Here is a 22,779-nt window from a genome sequence, read left to right as displayed (position 1 = left end):
TGGTGAGAGGGAACTGTTCTTCCCTCTTTGGTCATGTTTCCTAGACTACTTTACAGAGCTTCAGACTGTGAATGTTTGGTCTAGTCTTCACCTTCTTCCCTCATCGAGAGTTTCAGAGGGTCTTAAAATTTCTGGTCTTGTATTTTTAACCATTTCAACATGTGGACCATGTCCTCATGTTATCTGGTCTGTATTTAAATTCTCAGAGAGTCCTTTTAAGCACTCTGGAATGAAAGGCGGTTCCATCATGTTGATACAAACTCTGACCTCATTAGGGGCGTGGCTTAGTTTGTGTGCAACAAACATGAAAACCATTATCTCATTAGAAGACTAAAATCACATTTCTAGTTCTAATAGTTTCATATTTAATCATAAGTTTTACAACATTTAGATGTAAATCTGATATATACTGTGTGGAAGCTCTTAGTTACAATGTTTCCGTTATGTCTTTCTGATCATTTTAATAGCATCACAAAATAGATATTAATTTCACATATTCTGTCATCATTCCCAACATTCTTTATGTTAGAAATATTGTTTCAATGTCCATTGTTAAAATTTTGGCAGCACAGTCTCTCTGAGTAACAAAGGATTTTCAGCCTTCCATTTCTGCGTGTGGGAGAGTTTCTGCAAGGTATTTAAGTCATAAAACAGGCCAAACTCCCCCCTCTCCTCTCCTGTGGGAAGAGGGGCGAGTCTGGCTATCCTCAGACATTTGTCTAGCTGATGGGTCCTTTTGATCCTCACCAAAGAGAGAGAGAGTCATGACATTGGTAATACTTGAAGTTTATTCAAATGTAACCAAGGAGATCAATAACGTGTCCACATAACAATCAGCCCGTAGATGTCGCCAAAGCATAAGCCTTGATAATCCTGTCTGGCTTCAGAGTTTACGATAACCCATTATATCTACAACTTCGCCTCACTCATGCCATGGTCTCTGCATACAATATATCTAATTACACACACAATTCAATTGGATGATATCTACAACCTCGCCTCACTCACGCCACATTCTCTACATACAGTAGATCTGATTAGACGCCCAAACTACCTCACTTTGTTGCTTACTTGACTTGATCCACCCTTGTTCTCACTCCCCTCCGCTCCAGCAAGGTAAAACTTCCCCAAGCCATAATACTCACCGAAATATCTTCCTCGCTTGGTGATGAGGCAGGAATCTCAAGTGGTGATGAAATATAGCCACCGCTGTAGCCCTCTCTTTCCAGGGGAGAATAAATTAAATTAATTTTAAAAAATGAACCAAATGTATTTAGATGCCAGCGTTTCCCTTAGCCGTGGTTGGCATATGTACGTACGTGTTAAAAGGCTAGGGGCAGATTCACCCTATTTCTGTGGGCTTGCCTTTGTGTTATGGCTAGGTTCCATGCAGAGATCAAAGGGTGTTGATTCACCGTTACCTGACTCCCAAATGTCAGACATAATATTGCAGCACTTACACCTTTAGCAGAAAACGTCCTAAATCCATCTAATATTGAGAGATGAAAGGAGTCCTGCTCTTTATTGTATGTCTATGTTTGATGTAATATTAAAGTTCACCCAAATTACAAAATGACATATTGGTTTCCTTATCCTGTAAACAGTCTATGGACAAGGTAAGACAGCAGTCCATGCTTTGGTTTTGTTTATTCGACCACTGTCTCCGAAACCTAATACCAGGGATATTGACTTGTATTGGATTTGTTCCACAAATGCGGAGAGCAGGTAAACCAAACCAAAGCATTGATTGCTCTCTTACCTTGTCCATAAACTGCTTACAGGGTACAGAAACCAATTTGTATTTTTTTATTTGAGTGCACTGTCCATTTAAACGGGCAATCTGCAGTTCAAACAATAACAAAGTGACCCCCCGCCACTGATTTGGTAAATAGCTGAGGGATGGGACTGGACAAAATGTAACCACTCTCAAATTCAGACAGAGATGTGTATGCAAGGACTGACCACCCATGAGATAGAAAATATAGTCTCAACAATTTTTTAAGGCTATAAAGTGCTTGTTCACACTTATTTTGTGTACAAACAAAATGATAAAACAAGCTTATTTTGGGTTCTGATGGGGTACAACAATTGAACTAAGTTCATAAAGCATTTCTACGTTATATCCTTCTAGAATCAATAGCTTATACACTAAGTGTACAAAACATTAGGAACGCCTTCTGAATATTGAGTTGTACCCCCTTTTGCCCTCAGAACAGCCTCGAGTTGTCGGGGCATCCCTGTCGAAAGCATTCCACAAGGATGCTGGCCAATGTTGACTCCAATGCTTCCCAAAGTTGTGAAACTGTTGAGCATGAACAACCCAGCAGCGTTGCAGTTCTTGACACACTCACACCGGTGTGCCTGGCACCTACTACCATACCCCATTCAAAGTCACTTCAATATTTTGTCTTGCCCATTCACCCTCTGTATGACACACATACACAATCCGTGTCTCAATTGACTCAAGGCTTAAAAATCCTTCTTTAACCTGTCTCCTCTCCTTCATCTACAATGATTGAATCGGATTTAACAGGTGAAATCAATAAGTGATCATAGCTTTTACCTAGATTAATCTGGTCAGACTGTCATGGAAAGGGCATGTTTAGTACACTAAGTGTACTGTATGAATTTAAAAGTCCCAAAATTGGTGTAACAATCGCAGATTGCCCCTTTAATAACAGATGATAAGGGTGATGTTGATACAATTGATAATTGAGACTCATTTTGTCTCGATCCATCTGCTTTTCTCTGTAACACCCCTTCTCTCCACTCCTCCTCAGACATCAACATGGCGGGGGAGCCCATGCCCAACAGACCCAGAGGGCAAGGTTGATATTGATGATTGAGAGACTCCTGTGACTTTTTACTACATTTTTCTAAATTTCTCTGTAACATTCTCCCTCTCCGTTTTTCCTCAGACATCAACATGGCGGGGGAACCCAAGCCCAACAGACCCAAAGGGCTGAAGAGGTCTGCCACTGCTCTCTACAGGTACTCCATAGGGAGTAAAGCTTCATGGAAGGGACGGGGCAATAAGTAATAAGGGTTCAATCTCAATTGTCTCAATACAGTAATTGCTGATAATTCCTTTACTCATTTCCTATCCTTTAACATCACTGATCTGATAGAACCGGACAGTGGGCTTTTTGCCATACAGCTCTGATCTATCTTTTTCTGAGACCGGGGCATACAATGGAGAGGAATTTGAGGAGGAAATTAGGAAACTTTTGATGCTAATTGTCATTCCAGAATGTTATAATGTTGTTTAATTATATATATACATAAATATACATTACTGTTCAAAAGTTTGGGGTAACTTAGAAATGTCCTTGTTTTTGAAAGAAAAGCACATTTTATGTCCATTAAAATAACATCAAATTTATCAGAAATACAGTGTAGACATTGTTAATGTTGTAAATGAATCCTACAGACGAAGAATCATATATGTGACATTTAAAAAAAAAAGAGATATACATGAAAAATCATTATTGGACACCATTTTTCTATAGTGAACCGGTTTCACAAGCTTTCCACGCGCTAATTAACAATAATTTTAAATTTAAAGATAGGCTCTCGTGGAATAACCGTTTATGTGCACCACTCAGAATGGACGGACAAGCGCACAATCTTTCTGTTTCTGATGAAAATCGCAGAAATGTGGGAAAGAAACATAAACAAAACAAAAAGAATGGAAAGACAGGCAAAGGAAGATCTTACGGGATGCGGGAAAACACTATACAAATCGTAAGGGTCAAGAAAAAAACTGGGAAAAGCTGTCCAAAAGAGGTATGTGGAAGAACCGTATATCAAACAATCAAGCTAGCTAGCTATAGAGTACAGTAACTAACATGTATGTTGTGGGTTGTCTAATTTGTAACTATAGAGAAAACATATTAGCTAAAGTTCGTTGGCTAATAACTCATACATTATCGTTACAAATGTTATTGCTAGATTATAGAAGAAACATAGCTAGCTACTTTTTCTCTGTCCACCGGATGATTCGACATGGCTACAGTAGCTAGCTAGTTACACTGTATCCTGCAGGGAAGAGCGTGTTCCACGGCGTGCAGAAAGGATTGTGGAAAGTGACTGATGAGCGCAAGCTGCATCTGTTCAACAGGTTCTATACTGTCCCATACGAGAAACAACAAGCGTTGATTCTCTCCGGCTTAGAACAGGTTAGAAATAAGACAAAACGCCTATTATTATAATAGCTATATTGAACACTTGCATAGTTTAACTTTGACAGTAATGATACGTACATTAACGTTAACTCTAAAAGTGCTGTGTTACAAAATGGTGCAATACAAACTCATTCTGTGTATAGATTGGGAGTGTGTGAAAGATGGAGGTCCTGATCAAGCAATATCCTGAATGTGCTACAGTATATTAAATTCTGAATTCATCATTGTCAATTTTTATTGCAGCATGAGGTGAAACGGAGACGTAAACCTGAGGATACAAAGGAGAACAAACGACGGAAACAAACCTTCAAATACCATGTACAGCAAGCAGGCCAGAGATTGAACGTGTGCAAGGTTACTTTCATGTCTGTGTTCCAGCTAACCAACAGCCGTCTTCAGGCAAGTGAAAATATGAATTAATGTCTATATGAATATCAATTACAAACATATTGTATTCTCTGTACAGATGCTGACAGATGCTGTGGGCAGAATAACAACTGGCTCAATCTGATGTCGATGCTCGTCTCTATGGGTTACTTTACCCAAGTTGAGCAGAAGTTCATGGTCTCTGGTCATTCTTTTCTTCCTTGTGATCGATCTTTTGCCACCATCGAGAAGAGGCGCAAGGTGTCAGTCCTTCATACACCTGATGATGTTTCAAAGATGATACTTGAAGCACAACCAGCAAAACCATTCAAGGTGATGAGGATGCAATGTGAAGACTTCAGGCACCTCCCAGATTCTGTCCTCAAGCGACCAGCTGGACTACAGATCACCTCAGTGAGGTTATCAAAAGTCACAGGTATTGCACAGAGAATAGTTTACTAACATCCCATCAACATGCAACATGTTGTTCTAACAATAAAATATCCTAATGCTTGACTGTGAAAGTTGTTATTGATGTCAGGAACTTAAAATGTTTCTGTTCTAATTTCAGTTGAGGATCCTTGGAATCTGTACGCCAAACAGAGCCACATTTGAGGGATGGAAGTCGTGGCTGATCTCCAAACCAAAACAAGGAGCTACACCTCAACCTCCCTATTTTGCAAGCCACTACCCTAGAGCATATGAGAGTCCTCTGCCCATCAAAAAAAACAAGTACCAAGATCTGATGACCTGCTCAACGACTTGCCAGCTGCTGCACGCTCTATTTATAAATCACTGCAGAGTGAATCATTTGTTGTTAAACCAAGCTACATAATGAACCGTTTTTTTCTGTGAGTTTATGATCCCCTGAACCTGTATACTGTAGTATGTTGAATCTGTATACATTTCAGAAGACATGTCACCCCTATTGTAGGAAATTAAATGTATCGTAGGTGTTTTCTATGTGAATCAATTTGTGTATGATTTGAACCAGCACAATATATTGAATTAATTTAATTTTAATATGTTGTTCCTAGTGTAGAAAATGTTATGTACAATGTGTTCTGTTGATAATTATTTTGTGTGATAATTTGAACCTTTTTTAATCTGAATGAATTAAAAACAAATAAGTCATCACATACAGTATGTGAGTATTCATTTGATCTTGATTCCCTTTTTTTATTCATTACAATATACACTGTCTCTCTGTCACCACATTTAGCATGAACTCTAAGCAGTTAATACTTATTTACTGCTGTCACCTCAGTGCAGAAGGACATTTCTTGCCTTTAGCATGGGTTTAACGCAATTCACAACTTAATTGCTGATCATAGTGTTAAACACAAAGAGAATGGTTTTCTGAACATTTTGTAATATTGACCTTCGGGACCTGCATAATGGACATGCATATTGGCACATCACATTTATCCATATTTGATATGTACAAGTTGTGCTTGTTTTGATTTAATTAATTTAATTGTATTCTATTTTGGTAGTTCTATGGTATGTTCACATTGAGGGCTTCATTTTAAATGAGACTAAGATTTCATGACTCAACTTTTAAGAAAAGTCATCATTGCTAAAGTTGATAGACCACCTTTAAATGAACCTCCATACAAATGAATGAACTGCATATTGCATTTAAGTTATTTACATGAAGGGCGTCTGTACTCGAAAGTACTTGAAACATCATATCAGGTGTTAAAAAAGGACATCTTACAAGAGTCATGCAAAATGTCACATATACTGTTCTTCCACAAACTGAAATCATCACTGGAGATATACTGTTCTTCCACATTCTAAAAATTAAAACGGCAATAAAAAAAGTATTATTTGAAATAACAAAAAAATATAAATTGTTGTTGGAAGATATGGGTATGGTGAATTATTTCTCAACCATAAAACACCTAATGTGGTACACACAATTAATAATATAAAAATAACTGATTATCTTAAAATGGAAGAATTGTCACATATATGGTTCTTCGTCTGTAGGGTTCAAATAACTATTGTAGCTGGAAATGGCAGATTTTATGGAATATCTACATAGGCGTACAGAGGCCCATTATCAGCAACCATCACTCCTGTGTTCCAATGGCATGTTGTGTTAGCTAATCCAAGTTTCTCATTTTAAAAGGCTAATTGATTATTAGAAAACCCTTTTGCAATTATGTTAGCACAGCTGAAAACTGTTGTTCTGATTAAGAAGCAATACAACTGGCCTTCCTTAGACTAGTTGAGTTTCTGGGGCATCAGCATTTGTGGGTTCGATTACAGGCTAAAAATGGGCAGAAACGAGCACTTTCTTCTGAAACTCGTCAATCTATTCTTGTTCTGAGAAATGAAGGCTATTCCATGCAAGAAATTGCCAAGAAACTGAAGATCTCGTACAACATTGTGTACTACTCCCTTCACAAAACAGTGCAAACGGGCTCTAACCAGAATAGAAAGAGGAGTGGGAGGCCCCGGTGCCCAACTGAGCAAGAGGACAAGTACATTTGAGTGTCTAGTTTGAGAAACACACGCCTCACAAGTCCTCAACTGGCAGCTTCATTAAATAGTACCTGAAAAACACCAGTCTCAACGTCAACAGTGAAGAGGCGACTCCGGGATGTTGTCCTTCTAAAGCAAGGTGGCGCTGTTTCTAAAGAAGGCCAGTTGTAATTGCTTCTTTAATTACCACAGTTTTCAGCTGTGCTAACATAATTGCAAAAGGGTTTTCTAATGATCAATTAGCCTTTTAAAATTATGAACTTGGATTTGCCAACACAACGTGGCATTGGAAAACAGGAGTGATTGTTGCTGATAATGGACCTCTGTACGCCTATATAGATATTTCATTAAAAGATCTGTCGTTTCCAGCTACAATAGTCATTTACAACATTAACAAAGTCTACACTGTATTTCTGATCAATACAATGTTATTTTAATGTACAAAAAAATGTGCCTTTTCTTTCAAAAACAAGGACATTTTTAAGTGACCCCAAACTTTTGAACGGCAGTGTATATATATATATATTTTTTTTTATCTTTCAGTGGGTACGACTTTGATTATCACTACTACAGAAATGAATTATATGGCAGGTGAGTGGATTACACCAGAGCATTTCCATCTAAAAATACCCATGAGCATCAAAATGTGAAGTTCATAGGAGCACATCAAATTTGAAACTAAGAGAAATGAAGGCATACATTTTCCATCCCAAAAAATTGGAATAAGCAAAGGTTTAGATTTCTGGTCAAACATATGGAAAAGGGGTCTAAGAAAACATTTAGCAGAAAAGGTCTTAGAAATACATCAAAACACAATGTTGAAGTAAAGAAACCTCTCAACTAATATCAACATTTATATTTAGTTTGCTGAAAAGATTTGCCTTCTGTAAGTTTAAGAAACATTGCCTAGCATCTTGTCATTCTGTTACCAAAACCCCACATACAGTAAGTATTCGCATCCCTGAGTCAATACTTTGTAGAAGCACCTTTGGCAGCGATTACAACTGTGAGTCTTTCTGGATAAGTTTCCACACTTATTCTTTTCAAAAGTCGTCAAGCTAGATAGATTTTCAAGTAGATTTAATTAAAAACTGTAACTCGGCCACTCAGGAACATTCAATGTCTTCTTGGTAAGCAAATACAGTGTAGATTTGGCCTTGTGTTTTAGGTTATTGTCCTGTTGAAAGGTGAATTCATCTCCTAGTGTCTGGTGGAAAACAGACTGAACTAAGTTTCCCTCTAGGATTTAGCCTGTGCTTAACTCCATTGTTTTGGTTTATTTGCACAGGCTTCCTTCTTTTCACTATGTCAAATAGGATAATATTGTGGAGTAATTACAATGTTGTTAATCCATCCTCTGATCTCCGATCACCGCTATTTAGCTGTTTTAAACTCACCATTGGCCTAAATGGTGAAAACCCTGAGCGGTTTCCTTCCTCTCCGGCAACTGAGTTAGGAAGGACACCTGTATCTTTTTAGTGACTGATACATCATCCAAAGTGTAATTAATAACCACCCTGCTCAAAGGCATATTCAATGTATGCTTTTTTAATTTTACCCATCTACCAATAGGTGCCCTTCTTTTACAAGGGCATTGGAAAACCTCCCTGGTCTTTGTAGTTGAATCTTTGGTTGAAATTCACTGCTCGACTGAGGGACCTTACAGATAATTGTATGTGTGGGGTACAGAGATGAGGTAGTCATTCAACAGAGTCCATGCAACTTATTATGTGAATTACTAAGCAACATTTTACTCATGAACTTTTTTTAAATTGAACCTTTGTTTAACTAGGCAAGTCAGTTAAGAACAAATTAAGATTTACAATGACGGCCTACCCCGGCCAAACCCTGACGACGCTGGGCCAATTGTGCGCCGGCCTACGGAACTCCCAATCACGGCCGGATGTGATACAGCCTGGATTCAAAACATCATTCCACTTTGACAATATGGGGTATTGTGTGTAGGGCTGTGAAAAAAATCTGAATTGAATCCATTTTAAATTCAGGCTGTAACACAACAAAATGTTCAAAAAGTCAAGGGGACTGAATACTTTCTGAAGGCACTGTATTCAAGAGTTTTTGGAAAACGTGGTCATAAAAACTGAGGGAGATAGTTAGTCATTCTGTTACCAAACTTTACAGCTGCACTGTTCTTCGAGTAAATGTGTTTTTGTAAAATGTTCTGTGGAAATTGTTAAAAGTAGTCCTTGTGCATAGATTTGTATGGTTTGTTTAATTTTGCAATCAATGGTTTTTGTTTGGCATACTTTTAAAGTGAAGAATCTGCGTCTCAGCATTCTGTTACTGTGGAATTGCTCACCTGTTAATACCCTTTCAGTATAACTCTACTTAGCACAAATGAGGTAGAAAGAAGAATTTTGCAATGGCGAACATTCACAGTAAATTAAATAAAGAGATACATTGTTTTGCAATCTCCCAAAAGCTCAGTCACTGATGGCATTATAAAGCAGTCATACAGAGGGTGCAAACCATTAATGTAATTGATCAAAACTATAATCTCTATATTTACTATCCAGAGACTTTTTGTGAGAGATGTTTTTGCCTTTTGTTCTCCACTCATCATCACTGGAAGGTCTTCAAACTCGTTCCCATAAAGAAAGCTCAACCAGCTTTTAAGTCCAGCTTTAGTTTCACAAGACGACCTTTGCCAAGCAAACTTTGGCAGTGTCTTTTCCCCCCATCTCTTGGCCGCCCCTGTTTCAGTGGCTATAGAAACCCCGCTGGTGCTCTCCGCTGGATGCCCGTGTTTGCAGATGTCTGAACATAATATCCAGATGAGGAACACATTTCAACCATCCAGGGGAGTTTATTTATACCCTCTCTGTGATGTCCAATTCAGAGTTACGGCTGTCAGAGGCTGCCTTTGACTGGGATCAATATATTACAGAGAGATACACCCAATCATTTCATTGCCCTTCTGCTTTCAAGTGATCTCCAAAACCCCCAGTCTTCGGGAAGCCGCTGACGTAACCGGTGAACCTGCTCTCTGTCTGGACTGCAGATATCGCTTTGAAGCAGAGGCGATAGCCTATTACTTCAATCACAACACACCAGATAGAAACCTTTTTTCCTCAAAATCCTTACTTATCTAAATCTTTACAGCGCAGTGGACTCATATACCATTAAAGGCAATATACAGGTAACTACCAAAATAAAGGAAACACTAACATAATAGGGTGTTAATAGGGTGCTGGGGCACCACAAGCTGCCAGGACAGCTTCAATGCACCTTAGCATAGATGCAATCATACAGGGATGTAGTCATAGAGACCATTCATCAAAAAAATGAAATATGACATTTATTTTGGAAGGTGGTGGAAAAGGCTGTCTCAGGCGCTGCTCCAGAATCTCCCATAAGTGTTCAATTGGGTTGAAGTCTGGTGACTGACACACACAAAACACACACACACACACACCCTTTAAACCCCATGCTTCTCCTTTGAGACGCCTCTTTCAAAGTCACTGAGATCTTTTCTTCTAGCCACGGTAGCCAAAATAACGGGCAACTGGGCATTTTTATACATGATTCTAAACATGATTGGATGCTAATTGCTTAATTAACTCAGGAACCAAATCTGTGTGTGGAAGCACCTTCTTTCAATATACAGTAAACAAAAATATAAATGAAACATGCAACAATTTTTTAAATTCAAGATACAGTTTGTATAAGGAAATCAGTCAATTAATCTATGGATTTCACATGACTGGGAATACAGATATGCATCTGTAGGTCACAGACACCTTTCAGTATCTGGTGTGACCACCATTTGCCTCATGCAGCGCGACACATCTCCTTTGCATCGAGTTGATCAGGCTGTTGATTGTGGCCTGTGGAATGTTGTCCCACTCCTCTTCAATGGCTGTACGAAGTTATTGAATATTTGCGTGAACTGATGGCTGTACGAAGTTATTGAATATTTGCGTGAACTGAAACACGCTGTCGTACACGTTGATCCAGAGCATCCCAAAGTTTCCAGGAATTGTGTATAGATCCTTGCGACATGGGGTAGTGCTTTATCATGCTGAAACATAAGGGGATAGTGGCAAATGAACAGCATGATAATGGGCTTCAGGATCTTGTCATGGTATCGCTGTGCATTCAAATTGGCATCGATAAAATGCAATTGTGTTTGCTGTCCATAGCATATGCCGCTCATACCATAACCCCACCGCCACCATGGGGCACTCGATTCACAACGTTGACATCAGCAAACCGCTTGCCCACATGACACCACACACGTGGTCTGCGGTTGTAAGGCCGGTTGGATGTACTGCCAAATTCTATAAAACACATTGGAGGAGGCTTATGGTAGAGAAATTAACATTACATTCTCTGGTAACAGCTCTGGTGGACATTCCTGCAGTCAGCATGCCAATTCCATGCTCCCTCAACACTTCAGACAGCTGTGGCAGAGTGGCCTTTTATTGTCCCCCAGCACAAGGTGCACCTGTGTAATGATCATGCTGTTTAATGTGCTTCTTGACATGTCACACCTGTCAGATGGCTGAATTATCTTTGCAAAGGAGAAATGCTCACTAACAGGGATGTTAATAAATGTGTCCCGAAAATTAGAGAAGTAAGCTTATAAATGGAACATTTCTGGGATCTTTCATTTCAGCTCATGAAACATTGGACCAACACTTTACATGTTGCGTTTCATATTTTTGTTCAGTGTATTTTGTATCCCTCATTTACTTAAGTGTTTCCTTAATTTTGGCAGTTACCTGTAGTTCTCTCAAACTCCATAAAATGTATTCACCACTCTCAGTCCATGGTACTGTACTGTAGTATAGCTACAGTTGACCCTTTCAATGTTTCAGGCATGTCAAGATCTTTTCAAGACCTTTTACCTCTGAACTGTCATAACTCAATACAGAAATGTACATTATGAATGTATCAATATCCTTCCACCAAATGCTTTGTTAATGATTAGTGTCCCCCATCTCGCTTTCCCTCTGTAGGCTGTTTGAGTACCGGGGCAGAGTGTCGCCAGTGCCTCGAGTGGTGCCAGTTAAGCGGCCTCGCATGGCCATGCCCCTGGTGCGCCGGGTCAACTCTTTGCCCGTCAAGCTGTTGGCACGCGCTTCAGTCCTCCCCGGCAGCACCATCAAGCAGAAGTGTGAGTTTTCGCAGGCGCTCTATACAATTTATCCAATAAAGTTTGAGACGTCTTCGAGACAAAGCTTTGACCTGAATTGGCTGGGTTGAACATGAACAACTCTAAAGCCAGCTCTTTTCATCTAGAATAATGTTATATCTGCTTTAAAACAGTCAATTCTAAGGTTAAATAATGGATTTAATTTTGTCGGGACAAATAATTGTTATTGTCTTGAGTAATAACCTTTTGCAGTGTTGTTACCATATATACAGCAATCTTCTCTTGATTCACATGCTATTACGTTGCAATGAATGTCAGAGTGAATGTCTTTTAAAGGCCCAGTGCCATCAAAAACATTATTTTTTTTGAGGTTGGAATAACACTATGAAATTGTGATAATGATGTTAATGCCCTTTTAGTAAAAGAGCTGTTTGAAAAGGCCGCCTGAAATTTCAGGCTGTTTTGGTGGGATGGAGTTTTGGCCTGCCTGGTGACATCCCCATTTGGTAAATTAGTGAATAGATTAATAAGAAAGAGTTCCAAACCTCTCTGCCAATAACAGCTTGTTTTCAGTTTTCCCCTCCTCACTCAGACCACTCCCAGACAGTCTTAGCAAAAATTATTGCTTGAGAAATTGTTCTTTATTTAGAAGCTATTTTTTGTTTCTTTTTGACCATTTTAATTGAAAATAATCACAGTAAGGAACTTCATTGTTACCCAGAGATAGTTTAATATTGAGATGAAAATAGCTGCATTGGACCTTTAAACTTAAACACTCTTCTCTGCTGTCCCTTGCTCTCTCTCGCTCTGTCTCTCTCTCTGGTGTTTTCTGTTATGGGTGGCTCAGCAGTGAACTCCAACGAGCTACAGGATATCAAATCAGAGCTGACTCAGATCAAGTTCAACATTGATGCGCTGCTCGGCCGACTGGAAAGGATCACAGAGGACAAACACATCGCTGCTGGTGAGTTCCATCTTCATCAGGCCACAAGAAAAATACAACTCTACAGCACACACCTCTACAGAGTACTCTTTCTCTATCAGGTGGAGTCAACCAAGGGCCGCAAATGTCTGTGTAAAAACCAGGGGTTGAAACCGGTTCAGGCAACAAAATCAGAACCACAAACGAAAGTGATCTATAATGTTCCAGAACAGAACCGTTATTTTGAAAGCATGAGAACTGGTTAAAAATGTTATTTTATGTTACCGGCATTTTCCAGTCCCACAAAAAGCCCTCACTCTGTCACTCAGAAACATATTCCAGTGTCTGCCTGCCAGAAAATATATGCCAGGGTTTCCGTCAGGAAAAAATGTCAAATGTATTGGACATTTGAACAATTTTACGGACATATGCGTTCAGCGCCATCAAGGGATATCGGCCAAATGAGCCAAATTTAATTGCCCTTACAGCCTATAAATCTTTTTGTAACTGTTAATTGGGTTTCGATGTGTAGCATATGCTAAACGTTATAGCCAATCTGTATTTATTTTTTACTTTCCCAAAACAATGATTGTCCACCTCACAGTGTAGCTGTCGGAGATTTTATCACTAAATGCAACAAGGCACTGCATGCATAGGCCGATAGGCTATAATATTAAAAATATATATTTACAGTGCCTTCAGAAAGTATACAGCCTGAATTCAGAATGTATTAAATATTTTTCTCATCCATCTACACACAATACCCCATAATGACAAAGTGAAGACATATCTTTAGAAATGTTTAGAAATGTTTACAAAATGTTTACAGATTTATTGAAAATTAAATACAGAAATATCAATACTTTGTAGAACACATTTGGCAGTGATTACATCTGTGAGTCTTTCTGGGTAAGTCTAATGGCTTTCTACACCTGGATTGTGCAACATTTGCCCACTATTCTTTTCAAAATGTTTCAAGCTCTGTTTAAATGGTTGTTGATCATTGCTAGACAACCATTTTCAGGTCTTGTCATAGATTTTCAAGTAGATTTAAGTCAAAACAGTAACTCGGCCACTCAAGAACTGTAACGGCAGAGTAAGGATCGGACCAAGATGTGGCGTGGTAAGCGTTCATGATGTTTATTTTAAAGACATAAACTGAACACTAAAATACAAAACAATAACCGTGACCAAACCAGTACCGTGTGGCCACAAACACCCACAAACCAACAGCGAAACCCAGGCTACCTAAGTATGATTCTCAATCAGAGACAACTAACGACACCTGCCTCTGATTGAGAACCATACTAGGCCGAACACAGAAATAGAAAAACATAGAAACACAAAACATAGACTGCCCACCCCAACTCACGCCCTGACCATACTACATAAAGACAAAACAAAGGAAATAAAGGTCAGAACGTGAACAGAACATTCACAGTTTTCTTAGTAATCAACTCCAGTGTAGATTTGGCCTTCTATTTTTGGTTATTGTCCTGCTGAAAGGTGAATGAATCTCTCAGTTTCTGATGGAAAGCAGACAGAACCAGGTTTTTCTCCAGTATTTTGCCTGTACTTAGTGCCATTCTGTTTCTTTCTTTTATCCTGAAAACCTCCCCAGTCCTTAACGTTTACAAGCATACCCATAACATGATGCACACACCACTATGCTTGAAAATATGAAGTGGTACTCAGTAATGTGTTGTGTTGGATTTGCCCAAAACATAACACTTTCAGGACAAAAATATAATTGCTTTGCCACGTTCTTTTGCAGTATTACTTTAGTGCTTTGATGCAAACAGGATGCATGTTTTGGAATATTTTTATTCTGTTTCCTTCTTTTCACTCTTTCAATTAGGTTAGTATTGTGGAGTAACTACAATGTTGTTGATCCATCCTCAATTTTCTCCTATCACAGTCATTAAACTCTGTAACTGTAACTTAAAGTCACTATTGGCATAATTGTGAAATCCCTGAGCAGTTTCCTTCCTCTCCTTCAACTGAGTTAGGAAGGACCACTGTATCTTTAGTGACTGGGTGTATTGATACACCATCCAAAGTATAATTAATAACTTCAACATTGTTAAATGGGATATTCAATGTCTGCTTTTTTATTTTTACCCTTCTACCAATAGGTGCCCTCCTCAGCAAGGCTTTGGAAAACTCCCTGGTCTCTGTGGTTGAATCTGATTTTGAAATGTACTGCTCAACTGAGGGACCTTCCGATAATAGTACGTGTGGGGTACAGAGATGAGGTAGTCATTCAAAAATCATGGTAAACACTATAATTGCACAAAATGAGTCCATACAACTTATTATGTGGCTTGTTACGCAAATATTTACTCCTGAACCTATTTAGGCTTGCCATAACAAAGGGGTTGAATACTTACTTACTCAAGATGTTTCAGCTTTTCATTTTTTATTAATGTGTAAGAAATTTGAAAAGCACAATGCCAATTTGACATTATGGGCTATTGTGTGAAGGCCAGTGACCAAACATCTCAAATTAATACATTTTAAATTCAGGCTTGAACAAAATGTGGAATAAATCAATGGGGTGTGAATACTTTCTGGGGCTAGGCCTAAACTTCTCTTCTTCATAGAAATGACACCGACATGCATTTTTATGTCAGATACAGTGGGGAGAAAAGTATTTGAAACACTGCCGATTTTGCAGGTTTTCCTACTTACAAAGCATGTAGAGGTCTGTAATTTTTATCACAATCTAAAACAAAAATCCAGAAAATCACATTGTATGATTTTTAAGTAATTAATTTGCATGACATAAGTATTTGATACATCAGAAAAGCAGAACTTAATATTTGGTACAGAAACCTTTGTTTGCAATTACAGAGATCGTACGTTTCCTGTAGTTCTTGACCAGGTTTGCACACACTGCAGCAGGGATTTTGGCCCACTCCTCCATACAGACCTTCTCCAGATCCTTCAGATTACGGGGCTGTCGCTGGGCAATACTGACTTTCAGCTCCCTCCAAAGATTTTCTATTGGGGTCAGGTCTGGAGACTGGCTAGGCCACTCCAGGACCTTAAGATGCTTCTTACGGAGCCACTCCTTAGTTGCCCTGGCTGTGTGTTTCGGGTCATTGTCATGCTGGAAGACCCAGCCACGACCAATTTTCAATACTCTTACTGAGGGAAGGAGGTTGTTGGCCAAGATCTCGCGATACATGGCCCCATCCATCCATCCTCACCTCAATACGGTGCAGTCGTCCTGTCCCCTTTACAGAAAAGCATCCCCAAAGAATGATGTTTCCACCTCCATGCTTCACAGTTGGGATGGTGTTCTTGGGGTTGTACTCATCCTTCTTCTTCCTCCAAACATGGCGAGTGGAGTTTATACCAAAAAGCTCTATTTTTGTCTCATCAGACCACATGATCTTCTCCCATTCCTCCTCTGGATCATCCAGATGGTCATTGGCAAACTTCAGACGGGCCTGGACATGCACTGGCTTGAGCAGGGGGACCTTGCGTGCGCTGCAGGATTTTAATCTATGACGGCGTAGTGTGTTACTAATGGTTTTCTTTGAGCCTGTGGTCCCGGTTCTCTTCAGGCCCTTGACCAGGTCCTGCCGTGTAGTTCTGGGCTGATCCCACACCTTCCTCATGATCATTGATGCCCCACGAGGTGAGATCTTGCATGGAGCCCCAGACCGAGGGTGATTGACCGTCATCTTGAACTTCTTCCATTTTCTAATAATTGCGCCAACAGTTGTTGCCTTCTCACCAAGCTGCTTGCCTATTGTCCTGTAGCCCATCCCAGCCTTGTGCAGGTCTACAATTTTATCCCTGATGTCCTTACACAGCTCTCTGGTCTTGGCCATTGTGGAGAGGTTGGAGTCTGTTCGATTGACTGTGTGGACAGGTGTCTTTTATACAGGTAACGAGTTCAAACAGGTGCAGTTAATACAGGTAATGAGTGGAGAACAGGAGGGCTTGTCACGCCCTGACCATAGTTTGCTTTGTATGTTTATATGTTTTGTTTGGTCAGGGTGTGATCTGAGTGGGCATTCTATGTTGGATGTCTAGTTTGTCTGTTTGGCCTGATATGGTTCTCAATCAGAGGCAGGTGTTAGTCGTTGTCTCTGATTGGGAACCATATTTAGGTAGCCTGGGTTTCACTGTTGGTTTGTGGGTGTATGTTTCTGCGTCTGTGTTTGTCACCACACGGTACTGTTTCGTTCATGGTCACATTTATTGTTATGTATTTCTTAGTGTTCAGTTTATGTTTTATAATAAACGATATGGACACTTACCACGCTGCATTTTGGTCCGATCCCTGCTACACGTTTTGGTCCGATCCCTCTTCAGACGAAGAGGAGGAAATCTGCTGTTACAGGGCTTCTTAAAGAAAAACGAACAGGTCTGTGAGAACCTACCAACCAGTAAGAATTCCGTCTATCAAATACTTATGTCATGCAATAAAATGCAAATGAATTACTTAAAAATCATACAATGTGATTTTCTGGATTATTTTAGATTCCGTCTCTCACAGTTGAAGTGTACCTATGGTAAAAATTAGACCTCTACATGCATTGTAAGTAGGAAACACTGCTGATTTTGCAGGTTATCAAATACTTGTCCTCCCCACTGTAGGTACTGTGTCTGCTATACAGATAAAGGTGTACAGAAGGAGGTTAATTTGTTCATTTTGCATCAGAATATATATTTTTAAGATAAGCATTATTGTTAGATTATAGGAGTAACTCTGGAAGGCCGAAAACCTTCTTCCTCACCTCAAGTTCAAATGCCATAGTCAGTTGGAGAGCTGGTGCACACTGCCTTCATATCACAGGCCTGCAGTAGGTAAAGCTTAATAATAGCCACACCTTAATTAGAAAAAGTAAGTAAATCCATTTACAGTTGGAATTTAATTTGTATACTTAAAGAACTGGTTTTCATTCATCAATAGGCTTCAAAAATAATAACACAAATTATTATAAATACGGAAATCAATAAAAGTAACCTGCCCCTGCCAATGTTATTCTCATCTTAGTCCACTACAATATTAAACATTTTCCACGCAGAGGACATTCCTCTTGTAGCCTTTTCACTGTAGGCATATTCTTTTTTTTTCTCTTCCATGAAAAAGGCCTCCGTGTTCGCATTCAACAGTAGCCTGGGCCAAGCTCTCTCTCTCTCTCTCACACACACACGTGCACAAGGAGTGTGAGAATGGTGCTGAAGTGAGAATTTGGGGAGTTGGCTATGATAGACAGCCTCTCCAGGAAAATGTGGCTAGCTACAATCTTACTTAGCATTTTTTTTCAGGCAATAGGCCTACCGGCTAGTGTGTGCATGTGTAGGCAACACCGCTCCCCCCCCCCGAAAGCATAGTCTAGTAAGTAGCCTACTGACTTTACAAGCATGATTCAGAAATTAGGGAGAGAGATTTTTAATTAGAGGAGAATGGATTAACCTTTTCATTACAAGTGAAGGATACTATAGTTATCATGTTTCACATTGGATTTATTACCTACAAAAAGGTAAGACATGTCTTTATTTTAATTCTGGTGCTGCTCTGCAAAAAAAATGAACAGAAAGTAATGATATAAAGCGTTACTTTTGAACCGGTTCAAAACTTTATTTTGCTGGTCAGGATAGTGGAACGAACGAAAAAAACAATGGTTCTGTTCAGAACGAAACGATTGGAACATTTATTTAGGTGAAAATGCCTTTAGAGGACAGAGAAAGTAGGGTAGAGAGAAACTCCCAACACGGAAAATGTTATGTCTTCACAGCCAAGTTTAAGTACAGTTCAATACAGTTTAATTAACCACAAAATAGGCCTAAAATAAACTTTTAGATTTGCAGCCAAGCAAATCAGACGAATTAATAAATAATCTCAATTAGTATAATAGTGCATTCAGATATTTTAAAGGTCCAATTTAGCCATTTTTATTTCAATATAATAATTTCTAGGTAACAATTAAGTACCTTACTGTGATTGTTTTCAATTAAAATGGAAGAAAAAAACATAGGCAAAAATTGCTTGTTAGCAAAGAGCAATTTTTCACAAGCAATAATTTAATTTGGACTGTCTGGGAGTAGTCTGAGTTGGGGGGAAAGCAGAACACTAGCTGTTATTAGCAGAAAGGTTTTAACTGTCTTTCTTATTAACTAATTTACCGCCTGGTGTGCTCACCAGGAAGGCCAAAACACCATCCCACCAAAACAGGCTGAAATGTCAGGTGGTCTTTTCAAACAGCTCTTACACTAAAAGGGTATTTTCATAATTTTCACTATTTCTTCAGTAGGTTTCCTCAAGGAGAAAGCCTTCACTTCTATGTCAAAGATAATAAAATAAAAACACTATATTAAATATTATAGTAATGTCCACAAAATCCCTACACTAAATACTACAGTATATTACAGTCCACAAAACACTACAGTAAATACTACAGCATAATACAATCCCCCACTACACTACATGAATTACTATAATATATGCTACTGTTTTCTTTTACTACAGTATTTATACTGTAGTTAACTGTAAATACTACATTCCGGGTCTCTGGCAGCGTTTGGAACTGCCGATCTGCAGTCAAGAATGTTCATCTCAACCCATACTGCCCTTCAGTCCCTTTATTTTTTGGCCCTGACAGAGACATGATCACCCCAGAGAACACTGCTACTCCAGCTGCTCTTTCGTCATCTGACTATGTTTTCTCTCATAGTCCGAGACCATCTGGTCGTTGCGGTGGTGGCACATCTCCTAATTTCTCCTAAATTGAGATTCTCTTTTCTCCCTCTCACCTGTCCATCTCCTCATTTTAATTCCATGCTGTCACTTGTCCACGCAATCTTAACATTATTGTCATCTATCGACCACCAGGTGCTCTTGGAGAGTTCCTCAATGAGCTTGACACCTTGATAAGTTAATTTCCTAATGATGGCTCCCGCTCTTTATACTTGGCAACTTCAACATCCCGACGTCTGCCTTCAATTAATTTATTTCCAATTTTCTCTTTCCCCTCCTTGCCTCTCTTACCCTTTCCCAATCCCCTCCAATTCCCAAAGCAGGCAATACGCTTGAACTCATCTTTAGAGTCTGCTCGCCACCTAATCTCTCTGCAACCTCCCTCCAGGTCTCTGGTCACTACTTTGTTTTCTTTTCTGTCTCCCTTTCCTCCAACCCTAACCACTCAACCCCTAAACAGATGGTCATGCACCGTCCCAATTGTCGCTCTTTCTCCCACTACTCTCTCCTCTTCTATCCTATAATCTCTCCCTTCTGCTAAATCCTTCTCCCTCCTGTCTCCTGATTCTGCCTCTTCGACCCTACTCTCCTCCCTTTTCGCACCCTATGACTCGCACTGTCCCCTTTCCTCCCGGCCAGCTCAACCCTCCCCTCCTGCTCTGTGGCTGAGTGACTCATTGCGAGCTTACAGAACAGGGCTGCGGGCAGCAAAAATGGAGGAAACTAACTTCTGGAGGACCTATCATCGACTCCTGTGGCGGGCCGGGCGCAGTGCGCGCTAGCCAAGGTGGCCAGGTGCACGGTGTAGCCTCTGACACATTGGTGCGGCTGGCTTCCGGGTTGGATGCACTCTGTGTTAAGAAGCAGTACGGCTGGTTGGGTTGTGTATCGGAGGACGCATGACATTCAGCCTTCGTCTCTCCCGAGCCCGTACGGGAGTTGTAGCAATGAGACAAGATAGTAGCTACTACAACAATTGGATACCATGAAATTGGGGAGAAAAAGGGAGTAAAAATTTAAAAATGTAAATAAAAAAAAATAAGAAACCATCACCCGACTCATCTGAGGTCAAAAACCGATAGACCAATATCGCTTCTTTCTTTTCTTTCCAAAACACTTGAGCGTGTTGTCTTTGATCAACTTTTTTTTTGTTTTCGCTCTCAGAACGATCTTCTTGACCCTAACCAGTCAGGCTTCAAGACGGGTCACTTAACCGAGAAGGCTCTTCTCTGTCACCATTCTCTGTATACTATAGCATTTTTTCATGTGGGGAGAAGAAGACTGGGGGAGAAACAGGCTCAGAGTACACACTGCACACAAGCAGGCTAGCAAGCCAAGCAATCCACAGCTGTAGTTAGCAAACAGCACAAAGCCTATACAACTTATGCGGTTTGTAAGAGTTGGGAAAAGACAAGCCTGCCGGGAAGTTTGTTATGCAGCTGGGCCCGGGCAGCCTGCCCAATTCGAATATCCAAGTGTATGTACGTCTGGCAAATCGTCTGTTTGTCTGGTGTATGCCCAAACTGCTATGTTGTTTCCTAACAGGCCAAGCAGGGTCACAGAGAAAAGCTGTTTATTTAACATCCTTGACTTAAAAAAATGGTAAGCACATCTATTTAATTCATACTGTAATTAATTTGAGGTCATAATTCATAGAAATATGGAACAGTTGACAGATACTTTAAATCTCATTCAAGTTGTGTTATTATAACAGGACTGGTGTGCAGTTCGCATAGTTTCCTTCCCTCCCCTCATGCCCAAACTGTCCAGTAGGTGGCAGAATTACACAATCAGCCATTGGCTATCCTTCTGGTGTGACGAAAGACGATAACTCTCTCCCACTTCCTGGTCACAGATTGAACTTTATTTTACTAACAGCCCCCACATACTTTTCCCTATAATGTGATATACCTTATAGGTTGTTTGACCCTCCACAGACACCTAATTCACTGTCTACACAAACACTGTAATGGTGCTGAGTCAGCGAGGTCCTAGACGTGTCTCAAATGGCACCCAATTCACCATGTAGCACATCACTTTTGACCAGAGCCCTATGGAAATAGGACGCAATTTGGGACGCAACCCTGTTATATGAGCTGGCATTCATACTGGGTTTATGACCCTATTGGCTGGGCCAGCTGTGCTCCTCACTCTCTCTCAAACACACACACACACACAGGTCATAAATTCAAGCTGAGTTCAGTGCTCCCCTGTCTCTGACCAGGTGTGGCCTTAAGCCACAGGTTCAGGATCAGTATTCTCTTTCTAAATATTTAAGTCAAACCGTATAGATGTGAAACACAATTCATCATGGATCAGGTGTTTAGGGGTCTACTCTACGGAGCCCTATATGTTCTAACTAATCAAATATATGTTTGCCAGTTGTTACTCTGCTGCCTGTACCGTACTTTTAGTTTTCAAGTAGACTTGTCAATGATATGACTGAACAAATAGTACCTAGTTGAAGTGCTCTATTGAGAGCAGACACTTACCTATGGAGCCTTTTTGGGACCCATTCAATCATATTGCAAAACGGTGGTGAAAGCATACCAAAAAAAATTTATGCACAAGTCCTCTGTGTTACTGGTTTTATAACTTTGGCTCATGACATGTTTAAGGTGCAACCTAGAAAATTAGCCCCAAAGGGCAAGTCTTGTGTGGGAACTGAAAAGGCATGTGGTTAACAAAATGTGCAAGGCACCCAGACACTAAATGAGACACAAAAATGGTTACGATTCGGATAAATCCAAATTCTGATTCCCTCGAATCAACTTGTCTCACATGTCTTCTAGAATGGCTTAACTTTCTCATAGCTACAGCTCTAGTGTCTATAGTGCTAATAATGTTCTCCTCAGGCAAAAAGGTTTTATATATTTTGGTGACAAAATCTGTATTTATTTTCTTTGGTGGAAGGGGGGGGGGGTAAATGTATAATTCCCCCAACCCCACCCATCTAACATTTCTCCATCTAACCACC

At 39.8% G+C, this 22,779-nt stretch overlaps 1 protein-coding gene across 1 annotated transcript in view; it reads left to right on the top strand.

Annotated features, from left to right (window-relative positions):
• Positions 1-22,779, top strand: part of LOC139369702 (RALY heterogeneous nuclear ribonucleoprotein) — a 187,702-nt gene that overhangs the window by 122,301 nt on the left and 42,622 nt on the right. The window contains exons 4-8 of the mRNA XM_071108964.1: positions 2,781-2,828; positions 2,919-2,991; positions 7,587-7,634; positions 12,026-12,183; positions 13,010-13,126. Coding sequence (XP_070965065.1) covers positions 2,781-2,828; positions 2,919-2,991; positions 7,587-7,634; positions 12,026-12,183; positions 13,010-13,126 — 444 coding nt within the window. The remainder of the gene's footprint in view (positions 1-2,780; positions 2,829-2,918; positions 2,992-7,586; positions 7,635-12,025; positions 12,184-13,009; positions 13,127-22,779) is intronic.

This window comes from Oncorhynchus clarkii, chromosome 17, assembly GCF_045791955.1.
Source record: "Oncorhynchus clarkii lewisi isolate Uvic-CL-2024 chromosome 17, UVic_Ocla_1.0, whole genome shotgun sequence".
NCBI classification, from domain to species: Eukaryota; Metazoa; Chordata; class Actinopteri; order Salmoniformes; family Salmonidae; genus Oncorhynchus; species Oncorhynchus clarkii.
The sequence above is the reverse complement of the archived record's forward strand: the minus strand, read 5'-3'. Positions and strand labels throughout refer to the sequence as shown.